Genomic DNA, 12111 nt, shown 5'->3' on the forward strand with positions numbered 1-12111 from the left:
TGGTAGAATGATTTATATTCCTTTAAGTATATACCCAACAATAGGATTGCTGGGTCAAATGGTACTTCTGTTTTTAGGTTTTTGTGGAATCACCACACTATTTTCGACAGTAGTTGAACTAATTTACACTCCCACCAACAGTGTGTAAGTGTTGCCTTTTCTTTGCAAGTAAAGTGATACCTCATTGTGGTTTTAATTTGCATTTTCCAGATGATTAGTGATGTTGAGCATTTTTTCATATACGTGTTATCCATTTGTCCTTTTTATGATAAATGTCTATTTTAGTCTTTTGCCTATTTTTGATCAGGTTATTTGTTTTCTTGCTATGGGGTTGTTTGAATTTCTTATATATTTCTGATATGAACCACCATCAGATATATAGTTTGCAAATATTTTTCTCATTCTATTGGTTATCTCTTTACTCTGTTGATTTTTAATTTTATTTTTTTTCTGTGCAGAGATTTTTAGTTTGGTGTAAGTCCTCAGTCGATTTTTGCTTTTGTTGCTTGTGCTTTAAAAGTCATATTCAAAAGTTATTGCCCAAATAATTGTGATGAAGCTTGTCCTCTATGTTTTCTACTAATAGGTTGATAGTTTTGAGTCTCACATTTAAGTTTTTAATCCATTTCAAATTGGTTTTTGTATGTGGCAAGGGATAAGGGTCTAATTTCATTCTTCTGCTTGTAGATTCTTACTTTTCTCAGTAGCATTTGCTGAAGAGGGTGTCCTGTCCTCATGGTGTGTTCTTGACACCCATGTCAAAAATCAGTTGAATGCAAATGCATGGATTTATTCCTGGGTTCTGTTACTATGTTCCATTAATTTGTTTTTATGCTAATACAATGCTGTCTTGGTTACTATGACAGAATTTCTTCTAGTTGCAGACATTGACCTTAGTGGGAAATCAAAGACATCCTTCCAGAGAACCGTATTATTAGTGGTTCCATATCGATCGAGTATCTTCTGCTTTTTTTTTTTTTTTTTTTAATATTGGTTAACACTATTGTATATGGGGATACTAAGAGACTCCTGGCCATTCACCTTAGTGGGAAATCAAAAACATCCTTCCAAAGAACCATATTATTAGTGGTTCCATATCGATTGAGTATCTTGTTTGTTTTTTTAAAATTTTTATTTATTTATTTTTTTATTGGTTAACATTATTGTATATGGGGATACTAAGAGACTCCTGGCAAATGCCTGTAATTTTCTGATGTAGTCCTACTTGCCCCACATTGTATAGGATGAACTCAGTTGACCATTTGTGCTTAGGTTCTGTGTGGTAACCCCTTTCTCTGTGGATTCAGCAGCACAAGGAGCCAAACATGGAACAGGGGTCATCTCAGCTTCTAGTTTAAAGAAATCATTTTTGAGTTTCTTGTAACAACTTCTAATTTAAGTCAAATTCTTACTGTTGAAGAGGTAGTTCACAGATAAAGGACAGAAGTCACAAGATGGAGAGATATGGATAGATTAATATTTAGCTTGCTACAGATGAGGTAATTACGTAAAGAAGTATTTATGGGTGAGTATGCACTCGTACATCCACTTCTTTATGTCAACCCGGATGTCCTGTAAGCTACAACACCCTAGAAGCAACAAGCATACCTAGCAACAGGATCTTGGGTTCCAGTAACATCCCCCCCCCCAAAAAAAAGAACTAGAACACTGTGGAGAAACGGCTGATTATAAAACTAAGAAAGTCAGTATAGAAAATGAACCTGAAGCATTTGGTAGTGCCAGAAAGTAAGAACATGCTCAACTCTACAGCCCTGCCCTAAACAAAAAACTTTAATGGGATATGTCAGTCACCAACCAAGAGAGTTCCCAGTGTCCAAAGCTGGAACTATTTGAGCAAAAATCCAAAGCAGAAACTAATACTGGATTTAGCCCAAAGTATCAAATAACTATACATGAGGCCATGTTATATAAATAAGTAATTTCATAAATAAATGGAGGAATAGAGACAAATCTCCAACGCAGAAAAAACTCCAAATAACTTATGTAACTTCTCTGCCCTCACAGAAAGAGAATATAACTCCCCACTCCATGGGGACTGTGTATAGTGACTTTCTTATTAAAAAATAGTGTAAAAGGAGGGGGAAAGAGTAACTTTATAGTGACACCTGTTACTTTAGCCACGTGGTCAAAGTTAACATTGATAAGTCATGTTGAGAGTATATATGCTTGATAAAATGTGATTAAAATGGCCCATTACCTCTGTGGTCTTTCAAAAACCCCAGTTTAATTATGAGGAAAAAAAATTCAGACAAATTCCCACTAAGAGGCATACTACAAAATACCAGCCTGGTCAGCACTTTTAAAAACTGCCATAAAAATTCTGAGAAACTATCATAGCCAAAAGCAGATTAAGGAATCAGGACAATTGAGTGTAATATGGAATCATTGAAGAGATACTGAAATACAAAAACAATAGTTTAAATCTGAGGAAATCAGAATACAATATAGACTCCAGCTAATAATAATGCACAAATATTGGTTCATTAATTGTAACAAATGTTCCATAATAATATAAGATGTTAATAAAATGGAAGAGACTGAGTGCAAGTTCTATGATAACTCTTTGTATTATAATCTCATTAATTTTTTGTAAATCTAAACCAAAAAATTAAGTCTATTAAAAAACACTCTCAGCTATGTGTTCACTTTGTGTGTTTAAATGTGGTGATTAATGGAAACTTCCACTAAAGATTTTAGAATACAATTATGTATTCAAAATAATATATTCCTAATTCAAATTATATCCTGTTTATAAGATCAATGTTCAGAATATAGTTTTGAAAAATACTTTAAACATGATATTTATAAAGAATATTTCTCTTGAAATAACCATTAACACTTCCCATTTACAAATTTTGGTTGAATTAATGAAAGAACCTTAATGTATTTTCATCCTCAACATAAACTTGTGTAATTAATAGGCAGAGCATTATCCCATGTCCCTGATGCTGGAAATGTAACTGAGAACGTTTAAGAACCTGGTTGTAGAGCTTACCGCTGGGCTGTGAACCTAGGCCTTTGGACTTTAAATTCATTACCCAGCCCACTATTTTCTATATCTTTGTGGGGAAAAAAGCATGCTTTCATTTACCTATTATTGTGTGTCACATGGTGTCCAAACTTAATGGGTTAAAACAATTTATAATTGCGTCATGATTCTGAAGATCAAGAATATAAGCAGGGCTCAGCCAGGTTGTTTTTGTATTACTGGTGTTATAGCTGGGGTCATTCCTTGGGCTGCAATGAGCTGGAAGCTCACTTCTAATATAATATTTCATCCTCCAGAATCACTCCTATATGATCTCTAATGATTCAGTAGTGTATCCTGGCCTCCTTTACAGCATGGAATCCAGGCTTCAAGAGAGGAAAAATACAAATGCTGCCAGTTCTTTTGTAGCCTACACTTGGATTTGGTGTGGTGTCAGTTATGTCACATTCTATGGTCAAAAAAAAAGTCACAAGTCCTGATCATATTCACAGGGATGGAAAATAGACCTCACCTCTTGAAGGGAAGATGGACAAAGAATTTGTGGCCATCTTTAACCACCACATGTATTAAATAATGAGAATGTAAATGAACAACTGCCAAAATATACTACTAAGTCAGTTGTCAGATGCTTTGCACTTCAGTTAGCATGTTCACATTTAGTTGGTTATGTGAAACTTTTTAGAAATCAGGATTTGTGAATGATTATAGGTCTGAGAAATAAGAGTTCCAGGGACGATTGATAGTGGGCTTTCCTTACATCCTTCTCAATGTCTAGTAGATGCCCCCAAATGTGAACATTCCTTATATTATAAATTCTGTTGTTTTACATTGCAATGTTCAGTAATAAGTTGTTTTAAAAGAGGTGTAATAATAGACTTCTTTCAAATTTTCAGTTTACATAGAGTTTTAATGGAACTCCAGAATCAGAAACTGAAAGAGTTGAATGACTGGCTGACAAAAACAGAAGAAAGAACAAGGAAAATGGAGGAAGAGCCCCTTGGACCTGATCTTGAAGACCTAAAACGCCAAGTACAACAACATAAGGTAGGTGTATCTTATGTTGTATGCTTTCTACTAGAAAGCAAACTTTGTGTATATTATCTATACACAATAACTAGATGATACGGTTGATGGGAGAAAATTAAAACTTAAAGTCAGCTATAGTTTAAAAATTATTTTTACCGTCTTTGTTGCAATAGCTCGAATGAGTCCCCTCCAAAATTCAGGTGATGGTATTAAGAGGTGGAATATTTAAGAGTGATTAATCCATCAGGGCTTCTCCCTTATGAATAGGATCAAGGCCCTTATAAAAGAGGCTTCACACAGTGTTCTCCTGTCTCTTGACCCTCCACCATGCACCACCATGTGAAAACTCTGAAAAGGCCCTCACCAGATGCTAACACCTTGATCTTGGATTTCCCAGACTCAAGAATTGTGAAAAAATAAATTTACGTTCTTCCTAAATTACCCCAGTCTCAGTTATTTTTGTTATAGCAGCACAAAATGGATTAAGACATTTGTTGTTGTTTTTTAAAAAATACAACATAACTAGGCTTTTCGTATTTGGAAAAGAAATCAAACATATTTGTGGATGAGAACAGTACAGGATATGTGATTTATTAAAAATTTGCTTTCCTGGAAGAAAGACTTCATAGGGATTACTTGTAATACAAATTTAAATAATAAGGCTATGATTTTTTTAATGTAATTTTACATTCAATTTATAGTAACTTGAAGCTGGCCAAGCTTGATGATAAATGAGGGTCTGAAGCATTGCTTTTCTATAAAATATGACATTTTAAAAATGTTAATATTTTCATCTTGTTTCTTCAGTTTACTTGTACATTTCCAGTTACACTCCCTCGCTGCCAGAAAGCACTTATTTTTTGTTTCTGTGATTGAGACTTCTACAATAATATTTCTGATCCAAAATTATGAGGGTACTTTATTTTAATCAATGCCATAAAATATTACAATTAACTCTGAGTTTTATTGTTGAAATAGACTCCTGCTCAATTCATGAGGATACACACATACAGAAGATCCTTTGTAGTTGTCCCAGGATTAGGGTTGCCATATGTAGCAAACAAAAATAAAAGAAGCCTACATAAATGTAAATTTCAGATAAACAACAAATAATTTTCTCAGTGTGTGTCCCAGATTATTCATTGTTTATCTGAAATTCACGTTTTGCTGAGTGTCCTTTATTTTATCTGGCAACTCTACTTATGATCTGTGGTTGTTGGATTTATGGCTTTGAAAGGGAATATCTGCTCCTTTACCTCATACCTCCTAAATCTGCCTTTTGCCTAACTTAATTCTCTCTTTTTATAATATTCAGTCAGATATAGTTTTACAGTTTTCCATGCAAATAAAAGATACATTTATTTCTAAGTTCTAGAGGTTTTTTTTTTTTTTTTTTTTTTTTTTTTTTTTTTTTTTTTTTTTAGTTGAATGAGCTTCAGTTTTCAATGGCAAATGGGGCCAGCTCTTACTATACTGACCCCCAGGAGTCCCTTGGTCACAGCAGTTTAAGATCTAGCATTTAAGAAGAGCTGTAACTATGGTAATCCTCATCTGCTATGCCATCAGGAAAAAAACAACAACTGTATTGTAGTTAGGTAGAAATGGTGACTGTGATTACTTGTCACATAGGTACTAATTGAACATCTGATGAAGAAGTTAGGTACAGTGCTAGTTCTCTAATAGTACTACTTTTGCTCTGTGGCACATTTGCTTCTCTGGTTGACACTATATCTGCCCTTTTCCCCTTGGCCTACACTGGAAGTTACGTGCAGAGAGTGGCTATATACACCAGGGGTGTCCAACCTGTTGGCTTCCCTGGGCCACATTGGAGGAATTGTCTTGGGCCACACATAAAATATACTAACACTAACGATAGCTGGTGAACTAGAAGAAATAATTGCAAAAATATTTTAAGAAAGTTTACAAGTTTGTGTTGGGCCACATTCAAAGCCATCCTGGGTCATGGATTGGACAAGGTTGATGTACAGCAGTGGCTTCTCTCTCCCTGGGGGCATTTCTAGTGCAGAAGCATTTCAGCCAGTTTGAAGGTGGACAGGAGGTGCAATTAGTGCTGCCAGAGCTGCCCTTAGCCAATGAGGAGTAAAAGTCGATAGAGAAATCCCATAGAATCTTTGTCCCATAGTGGGACATTTCTAACATATATTCTCTACAGTCTTTCAGAGATTCCCCAGTAGAACTGAGCTCCAGATATACACAAGGTAACTTCCTGAATGTCTCCATGCTCTCATAATGCCTTAAGGGTTCACCCTCCAAATAAACCATTTGCTCCCAAGTCTTTTGCTCAAGATGTGTTTTTGGAGGAATCTAACCCAAGACAAACTTGTCCCACTAGAAGCCAGAGTTCGAGCTTCAGTTCTACCACTAACTGTATTGTCATTTTCCAACATCACTTAATGTCCCAGGTTCTCTATATCTTTACTTTGGAAAGAAAAGTGCTGAGTCAGTGTATTTCTAGTGTTCCTTCCAGTCATAGTTTTAATGTGTCCAATACTTTTGGAACTTGAAGTATTTTAGAAAAGACCAAGATTAGGCCAAGTAACACTGAACATCAGAAGGCAGGACACTGGTGCCGGATGCCTGGAGTGTAAAGAGAAAGCCAGGAAGAAGAGCTCCAAAAGAGGAGTGGAAGGAGAATGTTAGTATAGCTAAGTATGGATAACTTAGGGCAGCTGGGAAGTTCTTAGCTTGGGATGCTGAATAGACTCTTCATTAAGGTGACACAAGCTCTCCAGGATCTTAATTTTCTGACAGGTACCTGAAATGTTTTGTGAATGAAATGGAAAATGTTCGACAAATATTGTCATAAAATTTCAATAGATGATTCATTACTTGAAAGTATGCCATTTCTAATGAGTATGAAATTGCCTTGAAGAAAAAATTTGAAACAAAAGAAGGCAACAGGATTATATGCAAGTTGGTTATGGAACATTTTACATCCAGGAGTTATTTATTTATTTAAAGGGCATAAAGAGGCCAGAAGGCATTGGCTTGCTGGCTCAGAGAGTAAGGCCAACTCCTACTTTTAACTATTTGAGCACTCTTCAGGACAAAAGATTTTAAAATAAAATTAAGACAAAGGAAAGAAGATTTATATTCAAGTCCTGAAAATTGATAATGCTCTTTTGTTACTTGAGAACAATTTTGGCGAGAAGAAGGTGACTTAACATCAAACAATTTAGCAAAGAGTTGAATTTATTTAAAACATGAAACATGTACATTATATTGTCTTTTAACACTGAAAGGAACATACATACAGAATTAAAGGAATACTATTTTGTTAGTCTTGGCACATTTCATAAAACAAAAGAAAATAAATGTTACTTCTTTGGGTAACTGAGTTCAAACTAAAGCCCTATATATATAGTCATTGAATCGCTTTTCAATTTTTCTTCCCAAGAATTGTAAATCATTGAAAGTAAGGAAATTTCTCCTTCTGACAACAAAATACATCAGTAACCTTAGAGTACCCACAAAAGCAACTCCCATCTACTGTATCACCAAACTTCTAATATTTATTTTTAGCTTTGTGTAAATAGACATTAAATCCTTGTGCCATCGCCATTTTTTTTCTTAAAGATGATTGCAGATGACAAAAATTAAAGAAAAGATATGGATTTTATTGCTGGGAATTGATTTAAATTCTACTCAGATCAGAGGTCACCTGTTCTCTCTCTCAAATGGAGGGCAAGATTAAAATGTTTGCAAATCTTGCAAGTACACTGTGAATATTACAGATATGCTTCTGTATATTCTGTGACAGGATCCTTTGCTATCTTCATTTCAACAGCATTTTATTATGAGGCAGGCTAGAAATTCAGACACTGTGAAATGCCAGGAAGATAAGTCACTTTTACTGAACCTGGCAATTAGGTAAGGTAAAGCAGTTGATCCTATATGGTGGTTACTATTAAATCTAGCCAAACCCTTTAGTCTGGGTAACCGAGAAAAGTTCAATTGGCTGCAACATTTGGGATAAACCATTCATTCTTAGACATTGCTTTGGGGAGAGTATTTAGAGGTTTGCTTTAGATCTGAGGCACCTAAGAGTGATTCTCTCTGGTGAGTAAACAAATCGAACCTCTCATTCCCCTGTGAAAAAATATATCACATATAATTCCAGCTGGTCATTTTTGTCTTAAGGGATAGAATTTATTAGTGATGTTGATAAAGAATGAAAGGTTTTTCCCTCGAAGGAGTGGCATGATGTTATTGAGGAGTAAAAGCCTTGAGCTTTCATTAATAGTAAAGAAGTTTGCCATTTTGGAAGGCATTTTTATCAAAAGGAAAATATTTAACAGTGAAATCTTTTGTCTCCTGGCACAGTGAGACTGGGATGAAGTTTAAAGCTCAGTTTTCTTGCTAGGTTTTCCATTCTTCTGAGAGATTTAGACTTTTGTTCATAGATACATTACGTTGGTGACAGCATCAACAAAGACTTCGCAAATTACTAGAATTAGCAGATGTAAATATATACTCTATATTCTGACTTCAGTGAAGGTTCTAAGTGGAATACTGATTAATACAAACTGAGTAGCCTCTTAGAAGCTCAGTCACCTATGCTTTCCTTGAAGGTTAGTTAAAGGCAGACATTTGGGTTGCCAAGATTGTGAAATATCCTCATCTGGTGACCTTTAAAATGATCTAGATGTTCATGTTACAGAGAAGGTTTAGGTATAATTCTGCCAAAGGATCTGACATTTCATTTCATTCCATTGCATTCTATTCCATATCACTGAACAAACACTCATTATAGCACATGGGTGCTGTGAAGAATACAGAAACCAATCATTTATGAAATCTTGTAGGCATACTTAATGCTGGAGGATTTAAGCCTGATCATGGAGGGTGATCATGAGTCTTATATAAAAGACTCAGGCATTTGCAGTAGTTCTATAAGTAACAGGAAACCGTTATTCATGAGAAATTAAACTAGAAAGAGCAGCAATTTAGGAAAACTTACCTTAATATTTAAGAAGATATTTTTTGAAGATAAATGAAAGAGCAGAGAAAACAGGAGGCCAGAAAACATGTAAAGAGGATATTGCAGAAAGTGTATAGAGCCTGAATGAAAGCAATGTCAATGAAAATTGTAAACAGGTATAAAGCATTCCGGAGATCAAATCAAAACCAGTAGAACTAGATTTAGGAAATGAACAAAAAGCTCAAAATAATAGATTCTGGGACTGGGCAAGTGGGACCTGAGAGCTGGAATTAAGAAAATAGGCAATATCCTGTAGTTCTTTCTTTAAAATAGAGGTAGAAGGGACTATAAGGGAAACAGGAAAATAGGCTTATGATAAGCATGGCAGTAGTGTCTGAGCAGGAGGATAATCATTGGAACTGAATTTCACAACTATATTCTGTTCAGCAGCACAATGCATATCATTTCCTCTGTGCTCTGCCTGAAACTTTCTACCCCAACTCTCTCCCAATAATCTTGTTCTTTTCTTTTTCAATAAGTATTTTCAGTAAAGGCATTTTATAATTATTTATTCAATGTTACTGGTTTTTACTTTGATCTGATTTTAATTCTGTATATGTAGAATGTGTAGGTGGGTGCATGCATGGATTGTAGAAAGAGTAGGAAAGGCATGAGAGTTGAGGGCTACCGTTTGGTGATTAGGGACTGTCCTCACTCCATGACATATGTCTGACCATGCAAATTTTTCTATGATACCATCAGATCAGGTAGTTCGAACCTACTTTTGTTAATGTAGTATAAATAGAATTGGAAGTTCAAGTATTATTTAAGGATTTAACACTTAACTGTGTGTTTCTCCAGACCTTAAAACTTTGCTGTAACTTCAGCAATTCTTTTCATGACTTTTTAAAAATCACATTTTTTTTTCTGTACTTATGATGTCTATTAGGATGATAGTCAGAATGTATTAGATGAGGGTAAAATAGATTAGTATTAGGTTATTACAGTTTAAAATATTTGATATAAATATGGCTAAATATGAATTCTTTCAATGAATTAGATGCTACTATTTTTGGAATTTATACTGTTTTCCAGGCAAAATGTGAAACAATTTGACCTTATTCAATCTTCTTAACCACATAAAGAAAGAGGCAGTTTTGTTATCTCAATTTTGAAATTAGGAAGCTGAGGCTTGGTGTAGTTGATGACTTTCTCAAAGTCACGTGGTTGGTTATTGATGCTTCCAGGAATTACACATAGAAAATCTGATTTCAGATGCTACACTTTTGCCTACAGTTTTACTGTCTCCTCAAAGTCATGCGCAAGTTTCGGTCAATCTATTTCATCTATTTCATCCTATGTCCTTTTCCATATGTAGGTGTACATTAATTGTCTACTTTATTTTTAAAACAGTTTCTTTTCATATTTATTGAGTCCCCTTCAGGCTATTGAAAAACATTTAGTGTGCTTTTATAGTCTTTCAAATCTCTCCATTGAAACAGTCTTTCAGAACCCCAATTTGGTAGCTTAGGAGTTGGCAGAAGCATAAACATTCATTTCTAACAAAAATAAAATCAATGTGTTCTGATATAAGGACTAATAAAGATATTCAATCACATTTAAGTAAGTGAATATCAAAAGCTTTTCTAGGGGAGCCTGTTGGGAAAGATTATTTAAAATATTCAGCAAATTTATAACAAAGTTACATACCATAAATAGATCTTCATGGAAAGCTAGACAATACTGTGACCAGTCAGGCTTAGCAAAGTGAATATTTCACTGCAAATAAAATTGAAAATCATTTCCAGATCATTTCATTCAGGCTGGCAAGGGATACAGAGCCTAGCCCAGTGTAGAGGTGGTAGAAAGAATGGGGCATAGAGGAAAAGAGAGTGAAAAAAATAAATTACCTACCACCCCATCATTTCCCAAGAAATCCTAACACTTTCTGATTTGTACTTGAAGTTTTTATTTGAAAAAAAGTCAATTCCTGTCCAGATGTCTTACATTATAATGATCATTAGTATCCAGGGATTTTTTTGTTCATGAGACAGCTTTTTAAAGATACTACTTTCCTAGATGTTAGACTCATCTCTATTCCTAGAACCTTCTGAATTCTTAATGTCCTTTGCAAATTTTATGTTTGCTACAATTTTTTTCTCATTAGTCTTATGTGTGCATTTATTTAGATAAACGACCAACTACTTAATATTTGTAATTAAACATCTAAATATATTAATTTTAAAGTCATTTTTGGAGACAATAGATGGCCTTCGAATTCATGATGAACACGTGGTCTGTGTTGTTTCTAGTGGGGTGTGTGTGTGCGTGTGTGTTCGCGTGTAGGACCTGCAAGTACTGGCAATGTGTTGTTGGTTATTCAGTGAAGTAGGCGGAGTAGTTTAAAAAAAAAAAAAAAAAAAAAACACTCTACATATAGGTAACAGCTATTCTTTCCTGTTTCTGGTAGCTGAGTCTGTGCTGTGGCCAAAAGAAATAAGCAAAACAAAAGCTTCTCACATCGAATTTACAGGAGACCCAACCTTGTTTTTGTTTTCTGTTATGCTACCTTTCTATTAATTATTGCTCTTCACCTTTAAACATCAGATCAAAAATTTCCCTAGCCTTACATAATTCCATGTCTTTATTTCCTAAGTATTATTTTACATGTGTGCTAAGAAAGGGTAAAATAGCATAGGTCTAGAATAAACACTGAAGTGGCTCTCCAGTGGTTATTCTAAGCCACTCTGAAAACCAACTTTGACATGGACAAGAGCCAGAAGAATTCAGTATCACTGATGGCATTTAAAAGAAGTACAAGAAAAGTCATGTTTAAATGATAAAATCGGGAACATGTACTAAGGGAGTAACAAATTTTGTTAAGCCCTTTAACTAGAGACTTATTTACAAGAAATACTATTATTCACAGAGGTGTAACAAAAACTGTTTATCAAATCTCAGCATTCTTAATGTTAAATCTCACTATTGGCCTTTTCTCTTGTCATAAAGAGAAAAATACATTATTTGACATTCGAGAACAAACATCAGTAACATTTGTATCTATCTAATAATGGTAACGAAATTTAATTAGGAACATGATAGATTTTGGAAATCTGGTGTTACAAAAGCATTC

At 34.5% G+C, this 12111-nt stretch overlaps 1 protein-coding gene across 2 annotated transcripts in view; it reads left to right on the forward strand.

Moving 5' to 3' along the window:
- Nucleotides 1–12111, forward strand: part of DMD (dystrophin) — a 2258239-nt gene that overhangs the window by 730820 nt on the left and 1515308 nt on the right. For both annotated transcript variants that reach the window (XM_037986581.2, XM_073013821.1), the window contains exon 12: nt 3904–4054. In XM_037986581.2, the coding sequence (XP_037842509.2) occupies nt 3904–4054 (151 nt within the window). The remainder of the gene's footprint in view (nt 1–3903; nt 4055–12111) is intronic.

This window comes from Chlorocebus sabaeus, chromosome X (assembly GCF_047675955.1).
Source record: "Chlorocebus sabaeus isolate Y175 chromosome X, mChlSab1.0.hap1, whole genome shotgun sequence".
NCBI classification, from domain to species: domain Eukaryota; kingdom Metazoa; phylum Chordata; class Mammalia; order Primates; family Cercopithecidae; genus Chlorocebus; species Chlorocebus sabaeus.